The sequence below is a fragment of the Choloepus didactylus genome, chromosome 8 (assembly GCF_015220235.1).
Source record: "Choloepus didactylus isolate mChoDid1 chromosome 8, mChoDid1.pri, whole genome shotgun sequence".
In the NCBI taxonomy this organism is placed as follows: domain Eukaryota; kingdom Metazoa; phylum Chordata; class Mammalia; order Pilosa; family Megalonychidae; genus Choloepus; species Choloepus didactylus.
Window position 1 is genome coordinate 118,525,572 of NC_051314.1, and position 22,537 is coordinate 118,548,108.

The window sequence follows — 22,537 nt, forward strand, 5'->3', positions numbered from 1 at the left end:
AGCAGAGTCACCAACTTTTCTTTTGGTTGTTAGTTTACCACAATGGTTGATAAAGTGGACGCTTATGTATCTTCTGAGCTGTTCCCCACCAGCGCCAACATGTTCAGCTGCTGGCTCATCCCTGTGCTCCTGTCTGGCCTCTGGGTCCCCAGGAGCCCTCAGTGCCATGCAAGGTCTGGCAAGGTGCAGCGACCAGTGGGTGGCACCACCAAGAGCCACAGAAGCAATGCAAAGGATCCGAGTGCCCAAGCAAAGGCCATAGCTGGTGAATCAGGTTAAGTTGTACCATATATTTTTTGAAGGGAATGTGAAATCAAAGAAATTATTTGTGGTTGCAAACAATAGTAACAGTGTATTTGCCACATGTCCTAATTAAGTCCAGACCTGAAATACAGTGAAAACACACTGGAGGCGCTGGAATCAGATAACATGAGTTTTGCACTGGAAAGGATATGACACTTGCTAGTTTGGGTGACGATACTGAGCAACAACTTAACATTTTTGAAACAGTATCTATTTCTATGGAAAGAAGGATAATAATCCTCATAGGGTTGTGAGGGTTAAATAAGACAATGTATATAAAATGCTTGTGCCTAGTATATTGTAAGTACTCCTTTAATGATAATACTTTTTATCATTGTAGTGGAACAATAAATATAAATACTTAAGAGCATAAGCTCTAGAGTTGGAATGCATGGGTTCTATTCCACTTATCAGGTATGACCTTAGTCTGGTTACCCAACCTCTCAGTACATTAGGTTGTCTCATCTATAAAAGAGTACAGCAACTCTCCTAAAGGACTTCTGAGTAAGGATTCAAATATATTAACAGTGCTTGGTACACAGTAAGCATTCAGTAAACATACCCATTATTACGAACATTAAAAAGAAATGTTTTACTAGATAAAAAGGAGTGATACCAGTGTTGATATCTATCCACCAATCTCTCTCTCCTTCTCTCCAGGCCAGCATTTCCATTTACATGGTATTACATTCCAATAAAATACTGTCATAATCAAGTCACAGGATCATGTAACATTGTTTTGAAGGCTACATATAAGAAGAAATCTTTGGTTTTCTCTGTGTCTCTTAACAAATGAATTCCTAATAGCACTGGATTACTGAAAACAACAATTGATGATAATATAGTCATTAGAATTGGTGTAAGGTTTTTGAGGAAAAATATAAAGTTAGAGCATGGAAAATTACCCTTTTAAATTAAACCATGAGTGAGAATTGGTCTATTTCACTTCCCTTGCCCAAATTATGGATTCTTCTTGTATACCATACATCACCATAAACAAATAGATCTTCAGTCATCATCATCCCTAAGAAAATTTGCTAATTATAGTAAGTTCAACTTTCTTAAATAAACTTGTGCTGGACAAAAACAGAAAGACCTACATTTCCTTTTAATATAAGTACTTTAAAGAACAAATGCTACCTACAATAATATGTGATACCAAGTCTTGTAAAGCCAAGCATCAACACTTACAGTATGCACTTGTGGTGGTCGGTGATGTACTGTGAGCTGAGGTCCTGCTGATCCCAGGGTTAGTCCATTGTTAACAACATATGTGGTTGTTTGAGGCACTCGAACTGTGACACCTATAAAACAGAATTAAGGGATTAAATCAGAATTCTATTCTAAATTTGGTGGAATGCTGGTGAAACACTTAAGTTAGTGAAGCAAAATCTTCAAAATTCAAAAGGAAAAATATTTCCAACCAAGAAGTCTACACTGAGTCAAAATATCATGAAACATGAGGATAAAGAAATTTTCAGATATGTAAGCACTCAAAAAAAAAAAAAATCTACCTTCCATGAACCTTTCTCAAGTAGCCACTGGAGGATGTGTACCACCAATAGGAGAGAGAAAATGAGATACAAACAGGAGATCCAGCACCAGGGAGAAATGAATGGAATCCCCACCAGGAGGACTATAACAAAAATCCTAGAACATGATTGTGTACTATAAACTATATGTAGAGGGCAATCAGGCCAAACTGGAGCAGTGTGACTCAAAAGATAGAAAATTGAGGTTGTCTTAAAAAAAGATCCCTGGTCTAGTATCCTTTTAACTAAGACAGAAAGCTTGAGTAAGTGATCCTTGCCTTGTGTTAATGAGGTTCATCCCTTTCCTTTCCCTCCATGCCCTGATGATCAGCTTAAGAAACTTATTTCATCCCACAATAATGTTCTGTTTTAATGTACACCAGACAGCAACAAAGCACAAAATTCAGAACCACCTACTACCCTGACCATTATTCCCGAATTTTAGTACCTGGTCCATACTGTAGTCCTGCCAAGTGCTTGAACTAAGTGAGCCCTGTTTCCCAAAAATCATATGATTCTATCATCTGACTTCCCCAAAGAAATCTCTTGCAAACTTCTTGAGAAAGTTGAAGCCAGACTATGATCAAGAGACTCTGCTCAGTTTATTTTCTTCTGGGAGCCATCATCTAATGATGGCATTATTATAATTTCTATAAAACAGTTAGATTTTTCCTTACTATTAGTTTTGCAGAATGAAACAACATGCATTTTTAGTGAAATCTACACAGGTGGTAAAACCATAAAGAAAAGTAGCATGAGTACTTATCATGGAAAGAAAGTGGAATCCAATTAAGGAAGGGTACACAGGTGGCTTATACAATACTGGTAAAATTCTGTTTCTTAACCTGGTGTTATCCCTTTCACACTGAGGGAGTTAGGGGCATGGCACACCCACAATCTGGAAAAATCCATGTAAAATTTTTTGGCCCCTTCTTCATACCAGAGAAGTAGTATGAATTGTTTCTTTTTCTTTTATGGGGTGTTTATACAGTACCTTATTGTAAAATTTGGGTTAACTACTAGGTCATGGGCTATATGTAGGTCAACGTTCAAGTAAAAATTCTGTATGAAAAAGAAATTTTAGAAATACAAAATAAATATGAAAAATTTTTTAAAAATGAAACAGTTGGTACTTGTCCTTTCCTTTCAAAGCTTGAGAGTCAGCAGCTTTATATTTCAGGGCTTTCTTTATTATGAACCCTACAACACTGGAACAAAACAGCAGGGTTACCCTATCCCTTGCAGCTTTAAAACCTGGGGCTCGCTTCTCTTCTTGGCTGATAAATGTCCTCTGAGCATTTTTTTCCAATGTAGGGCAGTTTCGTCAGCATTGAATATCTGTTTCGGTTTGTAGCCTTTCTCTTCCATCAGTTTCTTCAGGTTTCAGGAAATTTTCTAGCTGCCTCTTAGCAGACACTGCCTCTCCCATTACTTTTATATTGCGTAGGCTAAACCTTTTTTTACATTTTTCAAATCTTTGCTGGCCTTCAAATCCATAGGAGTAGACCCTTCACCTTCATTTTCTTTTAGGGAATGATATAAGGACTTAGCCTTTTTTCACATGATGCCCGAGTCTAATGGAATGCCTTTTTTATAACGATCCTGCACCCAAAAGAATGTTGCACTTTCTACGTGAGAGAGATATGGATCTTGTAGTTAATGAAATTGCTTTGCAGCTGTTGATGTAGCTGTAGCAACTTCGCAGATTTCCTTCTCTTTTTTCTTAATATGCTTTATGGTCGACTCATTAACACCATAATGGCATCGAAAACTGCAGGGGCCATTTTGCCTGAATGAAGCATATCTAACAATTCTGTTTTTTCCTTTAAGTTTATCACTTTCCTCTGCTTCTCGGAAGTACTTTCTGAATCACTAGGAACACTACCCTTGGGACCCATGATTATAAAAGCGTTTATGCATTCATTCATAACTATATAATGGTACTGTGAACAAGTGAATGTATGCTTTGTATGACTGCATGGTATGTGAATGTATCTCAATAAAATTGTATTAAAAAAGACTTAAAAGTAAAAGAAAAAAAAGCTTTTATGGCATCTAAACAACACAAGACACAAAAAACTCAAGATGCAAAGATTACTGTGAGACCACAGTGAGATGTCACCTAAGAGACTGCCATAAGCATGGATGGTATCCCCAAACTAGAGCACAGAACTGCAGTTCTTTTAATTACAAATTTAAATTTAAGAAAAAAAATTGTGTAGTAGTTTGTTATTAAACAGTAAAATACATACTGTACAGATAATATACACAACAGTAATACACTTTATGCATTTGAGTTACTAAAGTTTTTTAAGACATCTCTACATTTCTAGCCTTTGTGTGTTGTCTGATGACTTGGGTTCTTCAAAAACTTTAAAGTTTTTACTTATTTCAACTTTAAAAAGAAATTGTGTATATTTAGGGTATTAAACGATAAAACAGGTTGATATTATACAAGATTATACATATATTTTATGCATTTCTGAGTTTCTAAACTTTTTCTGTGTCATCTGCTGGCCTTTGTGTATCATCTGCAGCTTCTACAAAATTCTCATTTAATTTGTTAAGGCAACCCATGAATCAAGATGAGGAAAGTTGCAATGTGAAAGGGATAACTGTACTTCACCATTAAATAAAAACAAATGTGGGGATCTGACACCCAGGGGAGTGAATCTTCCTGGCAATGTGGAATATGACTCCCTGGGAGGAATCTAGACCTCATGGGATGGAGAACATCTTCTTGACCAGAAGGGGGATGTGAAAGGAAATGAAATAAGCTTCAGTGGCAGAGAGATTTCAAAAGGAGCTGAGAAGTCACTCTGGTGGGCACTCTTACACACCATATAGACAACCCTTTTTAGGTTCTAATGAATTCAAATAGCTAGCAGTAAATACCTGAAACTATCAAACTATAACCCAGAACCCTTGAATCTTGAAAACAATTGCATAAAAATGTAGCTTATGAGGGGTGACAATGTGACTGGAAAAGCCGTATGGACCACACTCCCCGTTGCTTTGTTTATGGATGGATGAGTAGAAAAATGGGGGGAGGAAAAAAAAAAAAAGGAGAAAAAGGCACCCAGTGTTTTTTACTTTAATTGTTCTTTTTCACTTTAATTTTTATTCTTATTATTTTTGTACGTGTGGTAATGAAAATGTCAAAAATTAATTTTGGAGGCGGGGCAAGATGGCGGACTGGTGAGCTGTATGTTTTAGTTACTCCTCCAGGAAAGTAGGTAGAAAGCCAGGAACTGCGTGGACTGGACACCACAGAGCAATCTGACTTTGGGCATACTTCATACAACATCATGAAAACGTGAAACTGCTGAGATCAGCGAAATCTGTAAGTTTTTGCGGCCAGGGGACCCGCGCCCCTCCCTGCCAGGCTCAGTCCCATGGGAGGAGGGGCTGTCAGCTCCGGGAAGGAGAAGGGAGAACTGCAGTGGCAGCCCTTATCGGAAACTCATTCTACTGATTCAAACTCCAACCATAGATAGACTGAGACCAGACACCAGAGAACCTGAGAGCAGCCAGCCCAGCAGAGAGGAGACAGGCATAGAAAAAAAACAACACGAAAAACTCCAAAATAAAAGCGGAGGATTTTTGGAGTTCTGGTGAACATAGAAAGGGGAAGGGCAGAGCTCAGGCCCTGAGGCGCACATGCAAATCCCAAATAAAAGCTGATCTCTCTGCCCTGTGAACCTTTCCTTAATGGCCCTGGTTGCTTTGTCTCTTAGCATTTCAATGACCCATTAGATCTCTGAGGAGGGCCCTTTTTTTTTTTTAATCCTTTTTTCTTTTTCTAAAACAATTACTCTAAGAAGCCCAATACAGAAAGCTTCAAAGACTTGCAATTTGGGCAGGTCAAGTCAAGAGCAGAACTAAGAGAGCTCTGAGACAAAAGGCAATAATCCAGTGGCTGAGAAAATTCACTAAACACCACAACTTCCCAAGAAAAGGGGGGTGTCCGCTCACAGCCATCATCCTGGTGGACAGGAAACACTCCTGCCCATCGCCAGCCCCATAGCCCAGAGCTGCCCCACACAACCCAGTGTGACGGAAGTGCTTCAAATAACAGGCACACACCACAAAACTGGGTGTGGACATTAGCCTTCCCTGCAACCTCAGCTGATTGTCCCAGAGTTGGGAAGGTGGAGCAGTGTGAATTAACAAAGCCCCATTCACCCATCATTTCAGCAGACTGGGAGCCTCCCTACACAGCCCAGCAGCCCAGAACTGCCCTGGGGGGACGGCACTCACCTGTGACATAGCACAGTCATCCCTCAACAGAGGACTCGGGGTGCACGGCCTGGAAGAGGGGCCCAATTGCAAGTCTCAGGAGCCATACTCCAATACCAAGGACTTGTGGGTCAGTGGCAGAGACAAACTGTGGCAGGACTGAACTGAAGGATTAGACTATTGCAGCAGCTTTAAAACTCTAGGATCACCAGGGAGATTTGATTGTTAGGGCCACCCCCCCTCCCTGACTGCCCAGAAACACGCCCCATATACAGGGCAGGCAACACCAACTACACACGCAAGCTTGGTACACCAATTGGACCCCACAAGACTCACTCTCCCACTCACCAAAAAGGCTAAGCAGGGGAGAACTGGCTTGTGGAGAACAGGTGGCTCGTGGACGCCACCTGCTGGTTAGTTAGAGAAAGTGTACTCCACGAAGCTGTAGATCTGATAAATTAGAGATAAGGACTTCAATTGCTCTACAAATCCTAAAAGAACCCTATCAAGTTCAGCAAATGCCACGAGGCCAAAAACAACAGAAAATTATAAAGCATATGAAAAAACCAGACGATATGGATAACCCAAGCCCAAGCACCCAAATCAAAAGATCAGAACAGACACAGCACCTAGAGCACCTACTCAAAGAACTAAAGATGAACAATGAGACCATAGTACGGGAGACAAAGGAAATCAAGACCCTAGAAGAGCATAAAGAAGACATTGTAAGACTAAATAAAAAAATGGATGATCTTATGGAAATTAAAGAAACTGTTGACCAAATTAAAAAGATTCTGGACACTCATAGTACAAGACTAGAGGAAGTTGAACAACGAATCAGTGACCTGGAAGATGACAGAATGGAAAATGAAAGCATAAAAGAAAGAATGGGGAAAAAAATTGAAAAAATCGAAATGGACCTCAGGGATATGATAGATAATATGAAACGTCCGAATATAAGACTCATTGGTGTTCCAGAAGGGGAAGAAAAGGGTAAAGGTCTAGGAAGAGTATTCAAAGAAATTGTTGGGGAAAACTTCCCAAATCTTCTAAACAACATAAATACACAAATCATAAATGCTCAGCGAACTCCAAATAGAATAAATCCAAATAAACCCACCCCGAGACATATTCTGATCACACTGTCAAACAGAAGAGAAGGAGCAAGTTCTGAAAGCAGCAAGAGAAAAGCAATTTACCACATACAAAGGAAACAGCATAAGACTAAATAGTGACTACTCAGCAGCCACCATGGAGGCGAGAAGGCAGTGGCACGATATATTTAAAATTCTGAATGAAAAAAATTTCCAGCCAAGAATACTTTATCCAGCAAAGCTCTCCTTCAAATTTGAGGGAGAGCTTAAATTTTTCACAGACAAACAAATGCTGAGAGAATTTGCTAACAAGAGACCTGCCCTACTGGAGATACTAAAGGGAGCCCTACAGACAGAGAAACAAAGAAAGGACAGAGAGACTTGGAGAAAGGTTCAGTACTAAAGAGATTCGATATGGGTACAATAAAGGATATTAATAGACAAAGGGGAAAAATATGACAAAGATAAACCAAAGGATAAGATGGTTGATTCAAGAAATCCCTTCACGGCTATAACGTTGAATGTAAATGGATTAAACTCCCCAATTAAAAGATATAGATTCGCAGAATGGATCAAAAAAAATGAACCATCAATATGTTGCATACAAGAGACTCATCTTAGACACAGGGACACAAAGAAACTGAAAGTGAAAGGATGGAAAACAATATTTCATGCAAGCTACAGCCAAAAGAAAGCAGGTGTAGCAATATTAATCTCAGATAAAATAGACTTGAAATGCACGGATGTTTTCAGAGACAAAGAAGGCCACTACATACTAATAAAAGGGGCAATTCAACAAGAAGAAATAACAATCGTAAATGTCTATGCACCCAATCAAGGTGCCACAAAATACATGAGAGAAACACTGGCAAAACTAAAGGAAGCAATTGATGTTTCCACAATAATTGTGGGAGACTTCAACATATCACTCTCTCCTATAGATAGATCAACCAGACAGAAGACCAATAAAGAAATTGAAAACCTAAACAATCTGATAAATGAATTAGATTTAACAGACATATACAGGACATTACATCCCAAATCACCAGGATACACATACTTTTCTAGTGCTCACGGAACTTTCTCCAGAATAGATCATATGCTGGGACATAAAACAAGCCTCAATAAATTTAAAAAGATTGAAATTATTCAAAGCACATTCTCTGACCACAATGGAATACAATTAGAAGTCAATAACCATCAGAGACTTAGAAAATTCACAAATACCTGGAGGTTAAACAACACACTCCTAAACAATCAGTGGGTTAAAGAAGAAATAGCAAGAGAAATTGCTAAATATATAGAGACGAATGAAAATGAGAACACAACATACCAAAACCTATGGGATGCAGCAAAAGCAGTGCTAAGGGGGAAATTTATAGCACTAAACGCATATATTAAAAAGGAAGAAAGAGCCAAAATCAAAGAACTAATGGATCAACTGAAGAAGCTAGAAAATGAACAGCAAACCAATCCTAAACCAAGTACAAGAAAAGAAATAACAAGGATTAAAGCAGAAATAAATGACATAGAGAACAAAAAAACAATAGAAAGGATAAATATCACCAAAAGTTGGTTCTTTGAGAAGATCAACAAGATTGACAAGCCCCTAGCTAGACTGACAAAATCAAAAAGAGAGAAGACCCATATAAACAAAATAATGAATGAAAAAGGTGATATAACTGCAGATCCTGAAGAAAGTAAAAAAATTATAAGAGGATACTATGAACAACTGTATGCCAACAAACTGGATAATGTAGAGGAAATGGACAATTTCCTGCAAACATATGAACTACCTAGACTGACCAGAGAAGAAATAGAAGACCTCAACCAACCCATCACAAGCAAAGAGATCCAATCAGTCATCAAAAATCTTCCCACAAATAAATGCCCAGGGCCAGATGGCTTCACAGGGTAATTCTACCAAATTTTCCAGAAAGAACTGACACCAATCTTACTCAAACTCTTTCAAAACGTTGAAGAAAATGGAACACTACCTAACTCATTTTATGAAGCTAACATCAATCTAATACCAAAACCAGGCAAAGATGCTAAAGAAAAGGAAAACTACCGGCCAATCTCCCTAATGAATATAGATGCAAAAATCCTCAACAAAATACTTGCAAATCAAATCCAAAGACACATTAAAAAAATCATACACCATGACCAAGTGGGGTTCATTCCAGGCATGCAAGGATGGTTCAACATAAGAAAATCAATCAACGTATTACAACACATTAACGAGTCAAAAGGGAAAAATCAAATGATCATCTCAATAGATGCTGAAAAAGCATTTGACAAAATCCAACATCCGTTTTTGATAAAAACACTTCAAAAGGTAGGAATTGAAGGAAACTTCCTCAACATGATAAAGAGCATATATGAAAAACCCACAGCCAGCATAGTACTCAATGGTGAGAGACTGAAAGCCTTCCCTCTAAGATCAGGAACAAGACAAGGATGCCCGCTGTCACCACTGTTATTCAACATTGTGCTGGAAGTGCTAGCCAGGGCAATCCGGCAAGACAAAGAAATAAAAGGCATCCAAATTGGAAAAGAAGAAGTAAAACTGTCATTGTTTGCAGATGATATGATCTTATATCTAGAAAACCCTGAGAAATCAACGATACAGCTACTAGAGCTAATAAACAAATTTAGCAAAGTAGCGGGATACAAGGTTAATGCACATAAGTCAGTAATGTTTCTATATGCTAGAAATGAACAAACTGAAGAGACACTCAAGAAAAAGATACCATTTTCAATAGCAACTAAAAAAATCAAGTACCTAGGAATAAACTTAACCAAAGATGTAAAAGACGTATACAAAGAAAACTACACAACTCTACTAAAAGAAATAGAAGGGGACCTTAAAAGATGGAAAAATATTCCATGTTCATGGATAGGAAGACTAAATGTCATTAAGATGTCAATTCTACCCAAACTCATCTACAGATTCAATGCAATCCCAATCAAAATTCCAACAACCTACTTTGCAGACTTGGAAAAGCTAGTTATCAAATTTATTTGTAAAGGGAAGATGCCTCGAATTGCTAAAGACACTCTAAAAAAGAAAAACGAAGTGGGAGGACTTACACTCCCTGACTTTGAAGCTTATTATAAAGCCACAGTTGCCAAAACAGCAAGGTACTGGCACAAAGATAGACATATAGATCAATGGAATCGAATTGAGAATTCAGAGATAGACCCTCAGATCTATGGCCTACTGATCTTTGATAAGGCCCCCAAAGTCACTGAACTGAGTCATAATGGTCTTTTCAACAAATGGGGCTGGGAGAGTTGGATATCGATATCCAAAAGAATGAAAGAGGACCCCTACACCTCACGCCCTACACAAAAATTAACTCAAAATGGACCAAAGATCTCAATATAAAAGAAAGTACCATAAAACTCCTAGAAGATAATGTAGGAAAACATCTTCAAGACCTTGTATTAGGCGGCCACTTCCTAGACTTTACACCCAAAGCACAAGCAACAAAAGAGAAAATAGATAAATGGGAACTCCTCAAGCTTAGAAGTTTCTGCACCTCAAAGGAATTTCTCAAAAAGGTAAAGAGGCAGCCAACTCAATGGGAAAAAATTTTTGGAAACCATGTATCTGACAAAAGACTGATATCTTGCATATATAAAGAAACCTACAACTCAATGACAATAGTACAGACAGCCCAATTATAAAATGGGCAAAAGATATGAAAAGACAGTTCTCTGAAGAGGAAATACAAATGGCCAAGAAACACATGAAAAAATGTTCAGCTTCACTAGCTATTAGAGAGATGCAAATTAAGACCACAATGAGATACCATCTAACACCGATCAGAATGGCTACCATTAAACAAACAGGAAACTACAAATGCTGGAGGGGATGTGGAGAAATTGGAACTCTTATTCATTGTTGGTGGGACTGTATAATGGTTCAGCCACTCTGGAAGTCAGTCTGGCAGTTCCTTAGAAAACTAGATATAGAGTTACCATTCGATCCAGCGATTGCACTTCTCGGTATATACCCGGAAGGTCGGAAAGCAGTGACATGAACAGATATCTGCACGCCAATGTTCATAGCAGCATTATTCACAATTGCCAAGAGATGGAAACAACCCAAATGTCCTTCAACAGATGAGTGGATAAATAAAATGTGGTATATACACACGATGGAATACTACGCGGCAGTAAGAAGGAACGATCTCGTTAAACATGACAACATGGATGAACCTTGAAGACATAATGCTGAGCGAAATAAGCCAGGCACAAAAAGAGAAATATTATATGCTACCACTAATGTGAACTTTGAAAAATGTAAAACAAATGGTTTATAATGTAGAATGTAGGGGAACTAGCAATAGAGAGCAATTAAGGAAGGGGGAACAATAATCCAAGAAGAACAGATAAGCTATTTAACGTTCTGGGGATGCCCAGGAATGACTATGGTCTGTTAATTTCTGATGGATATAGTAGGAGCAAGTTCACAGAAATGTTGCTATATTAGGTAACTTTCTTGGGGTAAAGTAGGAACATGTTGGAAGTTAAGCAGTTATCTTAGGTTAGTTGTCTTTTTCTTACTCCCTTGTTATGGTCTCTTTGAAATGTTCTTTTATTGTATGTTTGTTTTCTTTTTAACTTTTTTTTCATACAGTTGATTTAAAAAAGAAGGGAAAGTTAAAAAAAAAAAAAAAAGAAAAACAAGGGAAAAAAAAGTGCCCCCTTGAGGAGCCTGTGGAGAATGCAGGGGTATTCGCCTACCCCACCTCCATGGTTGCTAACATGACCACAGACATAGGGGACTGGTGGTTTGATGGGTTGAGCCCTCTACCATAAGTTTTACCCTTGGGAAGACGGTTGCTGCAAAGGAGAGGCTAGGCCTCCCTATGGTTGTGCCTAAGAGCCTCCTCCCGAATGCCTCTTTGTTGCTCAGATGTGGCCCTCTTTCTCTGGCTAAGCCAACTTGAAAGGTGAAATCACTGCCCTCCCCCCTACGTGGGATCAGACACCCAGGGGAGTGAATCTCCCTGGCAACGTGGAATATGACTCCCGGGGAGGAATGTAGACCCGGCATCGTAGGACGGAGAACATCTTCTTGACCAAAAGAGGGATGTGAAAGGAAATGAAATAAGCTTCAGTGGCAGAGAGAATCCAAAAGGAGCCGAGAGGTCACTCTGGTGGGCACTCTTACGCACACTTTAGACAACCCTTTTTAGGCTCCAAAAAATTGGGGTAGCTGGTGGTGTATACCTGAAACTATCAAACTACAACCCAGAACCCATGAATCTCAAAGACAGTTGTATAAAAATGTAGCTTATGAGGGGTGACAATGGGATTGGGAAAGCCATAAGGACCACACTCCACTTTGTCTAGTTTATGGATGGATGAGTAGAAAAATAGGGGAAGGAAACAAACAGACAAAGGTACCCAGTGTTCTTTTTTACTTCAATTGCTCTTTTTCACTCTAATTATTATTCTTGTTATTTTTGTGTGTGTGCTAATGAAGGTGTCAGGGATTGATTTGGGTGATGAATGTACAACTATGTAATGGTACTGTAAACAATCGAAAGTACGATTTGTTTTGTATGACTGCGTGGTATGTGAATATATCTCAATAAAATGAAGATTTAAAAAAAAAAATGTGGAAACTACAAGTTTCCTTTAACATCTTGCCTTCTCTTATTTCTCAATTACATTCTATACCTTTAAAACCTTCTCATTAGAGGGTATTCTTTACCATTATTTCTACCATCCTGGCTAAGTCACAATTAGTCATTCTCACTTTAATGAGGGGGTGTATCCTAAAAGAGTATGAACAAAAATACTTTTGAGTCAAGTGTACTGTGATAATACAAGGGTATAAGTAAAGTTAAACTGAAGACAACACATGGAGCACAAATCACATAGTACAAATGTCCAATTTTTTCTAGTTAACTCTTCTAAGGGAAGAAAAAGTAATAATATTTTTATATGGTATTAAGCAGGTTTTTGCCAAATCTAATGTCAATACAAGCCACTCCAGGTAAATGCAGAAGAGAACTAATATAACTCGTCATATACAAGAAAAGAGCCTCTTACTATTTTGAGGATTGACCTGTCGAATGGCCGGAGCCTGCATAACAGTTCCTCGCAGGGGGGCCTGAGCTGGCGGTGCTGGGAGAGTTGTATAAACCACTTGGTGGTTTGCAGGAGCTCTTGGTACAGGGAGTCTTGTGGTAACCTGAGTTACTGGACGATGTGTTACATTCACGGTGGTTGGAGCTAATGAAAAGCAGAAAAATGTATTACTAAAACTAAGTTAAATTCTATGTTACACCACCATATTAAACAGTAAATAACTTTGCATAAAATCTAATTAACTAAAATAGAGAAAAAGAGACAACAGTTTCCTTTTGTAAACCTGCAAGATAAGAATGATAGGGCCAACCAACATTATTACTACAATCCAAGCTTCAGAAGAAAAGAGCATTCCAAACATGTGCAATTCCCTTTCTACTCTTCAGTGTGAAGAAAAAGAAAGTGTCTAGACTCTTAAGAGTATAATTCTGTAAGAATGGCTTTAAAGAGCATTTTGTCCCTCTTCAATTTTTAATTGTTCTTAGCAGAGTAGAATTATGGACCATACAGGCCATGTACCAAGGAATATAAAGCCTAACAAATAACTGTATTTCCACAGTTGAAGAAACTGGCTGGCTATTGTAATTCACATTTTCTTCAGGTGAACTACCCCATCTCTTATTCAAAACGTTAAATGTCCATTTTTGCTCCCTCCTCTAGTCTAGCATTCCTAATTTATGTTCTAGAGAGAATTTGTTTAGTGTCAGCATGGAATCACAATAAAGATGCTTTTAAAGAGCTAACACTTTCTTGTTTATAACTATCTGTATTAGAATCATATTTTACAAACGATCATGCATGAACACTATAATGAAAGCCAATAATAATCTACTTTCATATGGAAAAATGGGTTCTATAATCAAATAAATTGAGGAAAATACTGGCTATAACAAAGATAAAAAGGTTTTTTTACAAAAGACTCTTCAGTCTTTACAGATCCTAAATTTCAATATGAATCTTCAGAAAGGGGAAAAAGGGAGAGTTTACAGGAGAGAATACTTATTTCTTCATCCCTTTACTCCTCGACTCTACCATAAATGCTGCTCATGAGTTTATATAATGACATTTCCTTCTAAAATATTTAAACCATTATAAATTTTTATAAATGGAAAAATACACAGATAACAGAAGGTTGAATTAGTAATAACAGCCTAATGTAAATACAAGACCCAATGTAAGAGCTCTGTACAAGAAAGGAAGTCACAGAAGCACATTCTTCTGCCTGGTAATGCCAAGGACATGATATGTAATTTAACTAAAAGGAAATCCCAGCCATCTACAATTCTGAAATCCAAACACTCCACACAATAATTACCAAATTATCAGGTACTTACTACATCAACAATAATTTCATAATTCAAAGATTAATTATTAAATGTTTGGTAAATCAAAATACCCTTATTCCTACAAGTTATTCTGGTATTCTCAGGAAAGATTGTCCCGGATAAAATCCCATGTGATTCACAGAAGCAAAAAGGTAGAAACAGCCCAAATGTCCATCAATGGACAAATGGCTAAAGAAAATACGGTGTATTCATAATATAGAATAATAATATTCAGCATAAAAAAGAATGAAGTACTGACACATACTACAATTGGATGTACCTTGAAAATATTATGCTAAGCAAAAGAAGTCAGTCACAAAAGATTAGATACTATATGAATTCAACCAAATGAAAGTTCTGAATAGGGAAATGTATAGAGACAGAAAGCAGATTAGTGGTTGCTTATAGCTGAGGAAGGGGAAAATAGAGGGGTGATACCTAAAGGGTACACAGTTTCTTTCTGATGAGAGGAAAATGTTCTAAAATTGACTGCGGTGATGGCTATACATATCCATGAATATACCAAAACCCACTGAAATGTACACTTTACATGGGTTAATTGTATGATATATAAATTATATCTCAATAAAGCTACTTTAAAAATCCAATGTGAACTCAATGTTTTACTTACTGAGAAGAGGGCTTATGTAAGTACTTTGTAGATAAAATCTTCAAGCAATGGACTGTTTTATCAGGAAAACAAACTGTCTTGATTGTCTTCCAAACACTTTAAGAATTATGGGCTACATCTTTAAAATATCTAATTTATAGCTTGTTGACAGGTAGCAAGTAAAATATTAGTTTATACCACTTGATGGATGTATTAGGCCTAACTAGTTGAAGTTAGGACTTACTTAAAATTCTTTTTTGATCAGACAATTAAAACTTCTCAGTTATACTCAGAACTTATCTTTACATACACTCTCCTTTCTAGAGAAACTACAATCATTTCTGCTATTTACAGTGGCCAATGACATATATACAATTTAAGAATTCTTTAAAGAATAACCAATAAAACCTAACTATCTCACTAACCAACTATTGTTTATTCTCTCTACCAGTGCTACTACTTAAGGGTTCAGCAAAACCAGGCTATACGGTATTCAAAAAGACATACATTGTCTTCAAAGAAACAATGAGAATTACTCTTCATTTTCTGTTCAACCTTTCCATTCAAGTCCATAGTCATGTCTCTCTGTAGGCAAAACTAAAGTTTCAGCAAATTTACCTGTAGGTATTAAGTGTATGGTTGTCTGAGATGGACCACTCGTTGGCACCCCAGATGGCTGAAGAGGTGGTGCAGGCTGTATGGGTTGCAGTGGTCGAGAAGCAGGCTGAGAAGAACCCATGGTTGATACAGGAGCATGATTTTGTTTTTTAGGGTCTGTTAATTAAAAGTGAGACATTAGGATTATTGAAAAGTAAATCATAAAAAGTTTTTCCTTTATGAGTGAATTTTACTTTTTCTTGCTTGCTACTAGGTATCATATTTACCTCTAAGACAATTTTTCTGTTATAATTATTTTATAGAACAATTTATAAAATGATTAATAACTTTATTAAGCAATTTATTAAAATTATGCTGTATATCTGCCCATTTGAAAACCAAGTCAGGAGCTTATGAAATCATTTGCTATTGGTCATATCATAGATTCTTTTTTTTTTTTTAATTTTTTTTGAAATAATTTCAAAGTTACAAGAACAGTTGCAAAAACAATACTAACCCCATACACAGAACTCCATCATACCCCGACCCCCCTCCCCCATAGCCCAATCCACCAACTTTAACATGCTGTCACATCGCTATTTCTTTCCCTCCCTCCCTCCCTATCATCCATCATCTATTGCTCTGTCTTCTGAACATATGAGAGCTAGCTGCACACATCCTTGAACAAACACTGTAATTCACATATATACTTCCCATGAACAAGAACATTCTCTCATACAATCCCATTAAGCACAGCTAAGAAGCACAAGAGATTCAACAATGATACAAAGCTTACATTCTATATTTCCTTCTCCTTATGTCTCAACCGTGTCCCTTTGAGCCTCCTGTCCATCCTCCAATCCCACCCAGGTTCATCCTTGGCATTCAATTGTCATCTATTTAGACTTTTTTTTTTTTTTTCAATTGTGAAAACATATATATAGCCTAAATCTTTCCATACCACCCCCTCCCTAGCCTTCCGTTAGTGGGATTAATCACCTTTAGAATGTTGTAATGCTATCACCTTCCATTACTAGAAATTTCCCTTCACCTCAAACAGCAACCCTACACTCGTTTCTTAACTCCCCATTGCCCCTTCTCCCAATTCTCATAACCCATACTCTACTTTTCATCTCTATGGTCATATTCTCTGATAATTTCTGTGTGTTTACTGTGGGGCTTAAAACCAACCTCTTAAATCCATAACAATCTTGTCTCTCTTTGATACCACCTCCACTTCAATAGGACATATAAACCATGTTCCTATACTCCTCCATTTCCCCACCTTTATATAGTTGTCTAAAATTATATATTTTACGTTGAGTTCAAAACCACTGATTTGCATTAGAGTTTGTATATTTTATATCATGTAGAAAGTAAATAATGGAGTTACAATTCAAAGATTATTGACTTCTATTTGTATTTCATTGTAGTTGGAGATTGTGCTTTGAGTATATTCAATTTTTTCTTTTCTTTTTTTTTTTAAATTTGTTGAGGCTTGTTTCATGTCGCAGCTTATGGTCCATTCTGGAGAAAGATCCATGATAACTAGAGAAAAATGAGTGTCCTGGTGATTTGGGATGTAAGGTACTATATATGTCTGTTAAAATTCTCTATATCTCTTTCTACTTTCTTTGTGTCTCTGTTGGTAGGGCTCCCTTTAGTATCTGAAGTAGGGCAGGTCTTTTATTGGCAAACTCTCTCAGCATTTGTTTGTGAAAAATTTAAGCTCTCCCTCAAATTTGAAGGAGAGTTTTGCTGGATAAAGTATTCTTGGTTGGAAATTTTTCTCTCTCAGTATTTGAAACATGTCATGCCACTGCCTTCTCGCCTCTATGGTGGCCGCTGAGTAGTCACAACTTAGTCTTATGTTGTTTCCTTTGTATGTGGTGAATTGCTTTTCTCTTGCTGCTTTCAGAACTTGTTCCTTCTCTTCAGTATTTGAGAGTCTGATCAGAATATGTCTCGGAGTGGGTTTATTTGGATTTATTCTATTTGGAGTTCACTGGGCATTTATGCTTTGTGCATTTATATTGTGTAGAAGGTTTGGGAAGTTTTTCCCAACAATTTCTTTGAATACTCTTTCTAGACCTTTACCCTTCTCTTCCCCTTCTGGGACACCAATGAGTCTTAAGTTTGGACATTTTCTTTTATCTATCGTATCCCTGAGATCCATTTCAATTTTTTCGATTTTTTTCTCCATTCTTTCTTTTGTTCTTTCATTTTGTGTTCTGTGGACTTCTAGGACACTGAGACGTTGTTTAACTTCCTCTAATCTTGTATTGTGACTATCCAGCATCTTTTTAATTTGGCCAACAGTTTCTTTTATTCCCATAAGATCTTCTATTTTTTTATTTACTCTTGCAATGTCTTCTTTATGCTCTTCTAGGGTCTTCTTTTATGTCACTTATATCCTGGACCATGGTCTTCTTGATGTCCTTTAAATCCTTTGCCATGTTTTCGTTCCTTGATTGTAGTCCCTTGATTAATTGAGCCGTGTACTGTGTCTCTTCTGATATTCTGATTTGGGAGTTTGGAATTGGATTCTCCATGTTGTCTGGTTTTATCATATGCATTAAGATTTTCTGTTGTTTTTGGCCTCTTGGCATTTGCTTTGCTTGATAGGGTTCTTTCAAGTTGTAAAAAAAAAAAAGATACCAATCTAATTTTTCAGAAACACAGTTTGGTGGCGTACACTTTCTCTCACTAACCAGCAGATGGCGTCTGTGAGTCACCTATATCCCTCAAGTCAGTTCTCAACCTTGTTCCCACGGTGTGTGGGGAAATGATTCTTGTGGGGTTCAGTTGGAGAACTCAGTCTGGGTGTGTTGCTGGAGCCATCTGCCCTGAATGTGGGGCGTGTGTCTGGGTGGCCAGGGAGGAAGGGCAGCTTTAATATTCAAATCCCCCAGGTTCCCGGAGATTCAAGGCCACCACAAGAGTCTAAGCCTTTATTTCAGTTCAGCCCCAGACCCTCTCTCTCGCTGTCCCACAAACCACCGGACTTGGCGTAGCGTCCCTGGGTTCTCTGAGCAGGCCCCCCTCCCAGCCGCGATCCTCCAGGAGCTCTGCCGAGGGAATGCCGTGCTATGTCACCAGTGCGTGCCGTCCCTCAAGGGAAGCTCGGGCCGCCGGGCATGCAGGGGTGCTCTCAGCCTGATGCAAAGATGGCCGAACGGGGCGTCTCAACCCCCCCCCACACACACACAGTTCCTCCTTCCCAGCTCTAGGACAACTGGCGGGGTTCTGGGCTGTGGGCGCAGCCCCAGGCAGGAGTTTATCCAACCCTCCGGGGAGCCAGCTGCTAGCCGCAGAGTTTCTTTCTGCTTCTGGCTCTCCTCTCCACTCCCCCGGTCCCGAGGGTATCTGCAGCGGGTTATCCTCCGGGCCAGACACCGAGAGGCTGGCCCCGCCCCCTCTTGCTGTGTTTTACTGCATGGTTCCCACTGTCACAACTGCAACTGCTCCTGGGTTTTTCCCTTCCTTTTTTTTTTTTTTAAAGAGCCAGTGGTCTCCAAACGTCAACTCCTGGCTTCCTCTCACCACTGCACAGTTGTGGGTCTTCCAGCGAGCTTACTCACTCGTTTCAGAATGCAGACTCCCAGTTTCACCAAGTATACGGCCCCTGTGGTACTAGGAGACCTCGTTCAGCTGGCGCATAGCTGTAACCGGTATTCTGGGTCACTTTCTGGTTTTTATCTAGTGTTTTTCACGAAGGTGTTTTTTGCCCTGTCTCACCTAGCTGCCATCTTAGTTTCTCCTCATATCATAGATTCTAATTCACACTTACTGAAATTCAGTTTTATGCTTTTGCTTGTTTCTTATGAAAGAAACCTACTTCTTCTGTATTCGATACAGTATCATGTCAACTAGAATAATTCCGTTGCTTACACGAATATATATCTGTTTCTGAACATTCTCCTGGGAAACTATAAATTAATAAGTTTTTCAATGGTGGTACTAGATTCCAATTATTTCACTGTTGTTTAGATTCTGCGAACTGGTAACATAAATGATTATTTATTCTTACTATCCATTCTTTAAAATAAAATATACACAGAATGTATAGTCTCAAAAAAGAAAAAAAAAAAAAAAAAAGGTCTACAATAGTCTACAATAGCCCAGGATATACATGCTTGTGTCTCAGAAAAAGCCCTTAAAAACAGGAAACCACTATGTGGTATAATATGAAGGGTGCAAGCAAAAAGCCCTCTTAACTAAAATGATACCCACTGACATCTTAGATTTATGGAATTCCTTACTAAAATGAAAATATAATTAAAGGCTTTACCACCTGGTACTTTGGTTAGGTGCTCCTGGAGAAAAGTTCCTTGAGAATGGGGGAATTTAAGATACATCCAAAGTTAGTGCAATGGAAAGAAGCCACATGAGACAGGGATGCTACAGAGCGAGTTGTCAAGAGCAATGAAAGCAAACTTGGCCTACTTTAATTTTTCTATCCAGAACCAGCCCTACCTATGCCCTCACCAAAATAACTTGCATTTATTTTTGTCCATTACAACTGTATTATATTTAGATAACTTATCAAAAAAAAAAAAAACAGTAAAAGCAACTGTGATAACTTGAAGCTTTATAAAGAATAATAGTATCGTTATGAGAAGTTCAACCATGATTAACGTCATAAATCAACCAATTTAATGGATTACCACTAGAAAATTGACTTTGTCATATAATTAACAGTACAGTTATTAATTTTACTTTCCTAAAACCTACTGAACTATTTTATTCCTGACAAGACTTTTTAAAACTTTAGGTTAGTTTTTTAAAACTTTAATGTTTTTAAAGTTATAATAATAAACATTAACACCTGAGACCTTACTAGGTTTCAGACATATTATTTAATTCTCACCACAGACTTTTACAAATATATCTGTTATCTTGAATCATTATTGGAGATTTACATTAAAAAGAAGCATAGTAAAAATCTTGGAGAAGTCTACATTAAGAACTCCACGTAACTTTAACTCAGCATTTCCCAAAGCTTAGTTAACCATGGAACTTTTTATTTATAAAACACCTATTAACAATGCCAAAGACTAATTGGTAATATTGGTCAATATCTATCTAAGAGTTTCTAAAAATTCTAACTCAGAATAATATTGGGGATCATGGGTATCAATGCTTTTTAAAAACATTCACTTTCATTTTTATTTATATAATACTAAATATAGCAGAATAATTCAAACAACTGAAATTAAATGTAAACACACTTATGAGGATCTATATTAAAACACAGACATGTATACATGCATGCACAAATAGAATGAAAAAGAACACTTAAGAGTCAGAAGACCTGGGTTTGACATCCAGGTCCCTTACCTACTTATCCTCTCTGAGGTTGTTTCCTCAACTCTAAAATGGGTATTTACAAGGTTATTGCAAGGATCAAGTGAAATATCATATGCAAAATGAGAGGTGCTTCATAAATTACATTTTCTGCAAACTGCTGTTTTCCTCCACACCTTGTTCAAATTCATTCAAGATTTTATTTCTTGATTCCAAGCTAAAAAAACTCTAATTCTAAAAATAGACACAAATATACCAAACATAAGCCTATACACAGAACTGTTTTTATAGAATATTATACTATATTAACAGAAAATAAGGCATCAAAACATCCCTTAGTACGATTACTATTTAAAGTACCTTGTGAAGCTCCACTCTCTTCATCATCCATTGTGAGATCAATGACACCACCTGAATCACTGCCTGTTGCTTTTGTAATCTGGAAAACAAAACACCTGCATTTTGCAAAGGACATTTTCAGGCAAATATAAATGAAAAATGAAACAGTAGTGAGGAGACACAAGGATAACCAGTAGCCTGGCTCAATCTGGCTCTGAAACAGTTTGTTCAAATAAATGTACCAGAATACTCATGAGTGAACATTTGCCATGAATGAGTAATTCTGAAATATTTTCAAAAGAAATTCTAGATGTTTGTTTAAAATGAACTATCAACTCACTGCATAGAGCTTTAAATTTGCGATGAAACACAAACTTCCTCAATTTTCCAAGATTTAAAATGTTGACCAATTTTAGTTATCACTATTTTTCTATCAAAACACCAACTACAATCTTTATATCTAGAGGGGCAGATAAAATTTTGAAAGAATCTAAATCTATTTTTTTTTCCTAAACAATGGTATAGTATGATATGGTGTGCTGTAACTATTAACTGGATATCCAATTTGACCAAGTCAACCCATTGTTTTATATCATCCAAAACATATTTTAAAAAAATGAAACAACCTTTAAAAACCACACACAGTAACAACAAAAGTGGAAGGCACTACAACACAGACCTTTGGAGCTGGGGCCTTGGAGTCAGAAAGACTGAGTATATCTCCTTGTTTCAACATTTATTTAGCTATGTGAATATAGGTTGAGGTAATTTCCTAAAATTGGATATGGAGGTTACTGTCGGGATTAATCCAAATAATTGATATATGCTGCTTAATACCAGGCTTGGTACATGATAATTGCTTAATAAATGAAAATTTTAACTTACTTTATGATTTTTATACTGAAATCAACTCCAAAAGATTAAGGTTTTCATTTGTAAAACTCAAATTTTGTGAAATTAAAAAAATAATTCCTCTGACTTTGGAAAATTCAGGTCAAATCCTAAGATATGATGCAATTCTAAATCTTACTTATAAATTTTTCTATGATAATGATTTCACGGAAGATATATTTACAAACA

The 22,537-nt window shown here is 37.4% G+C and overlaps 1 protein-coding gene across 5 annotated transcripts in view; it reads right to left on the reverse strand.

The window, feature by feature from the left end:
- LOC119541935 (activating transcription factor 7 interacting protein) overlaps positions 1-22,537 on the reverse strand; it is a 129,968-nt gene that overhangs the window by 11,534 nt on the left and 95,897 nt on the right. For all 5 annotated transcript variants that reach the window (XM_037846315.1, XM_037846312.1, XM_037846313.1 and 2 more), the window contains exons 11-14: positions 21,479-21,557; positions 15,833-15,988; positions 13,241-13,423; positions 1,495-1,607 (exon numbers count right to left, since the gene is read on the reverse strand). In XM_037846315.1, the coding sequence (XP_037702243.1) occupies positions 1,495-1,607; positions 13,241-13,423; positions 15,833-15,988; positions 21,479-21,557 (531 nt within the window). The remainder of the gene's footprint in view (positions 1-1,494; positions 1,608-13,240; positions 13,424-15,832; positions 15,989-21,478; positions 21,558-22,537) is intronic.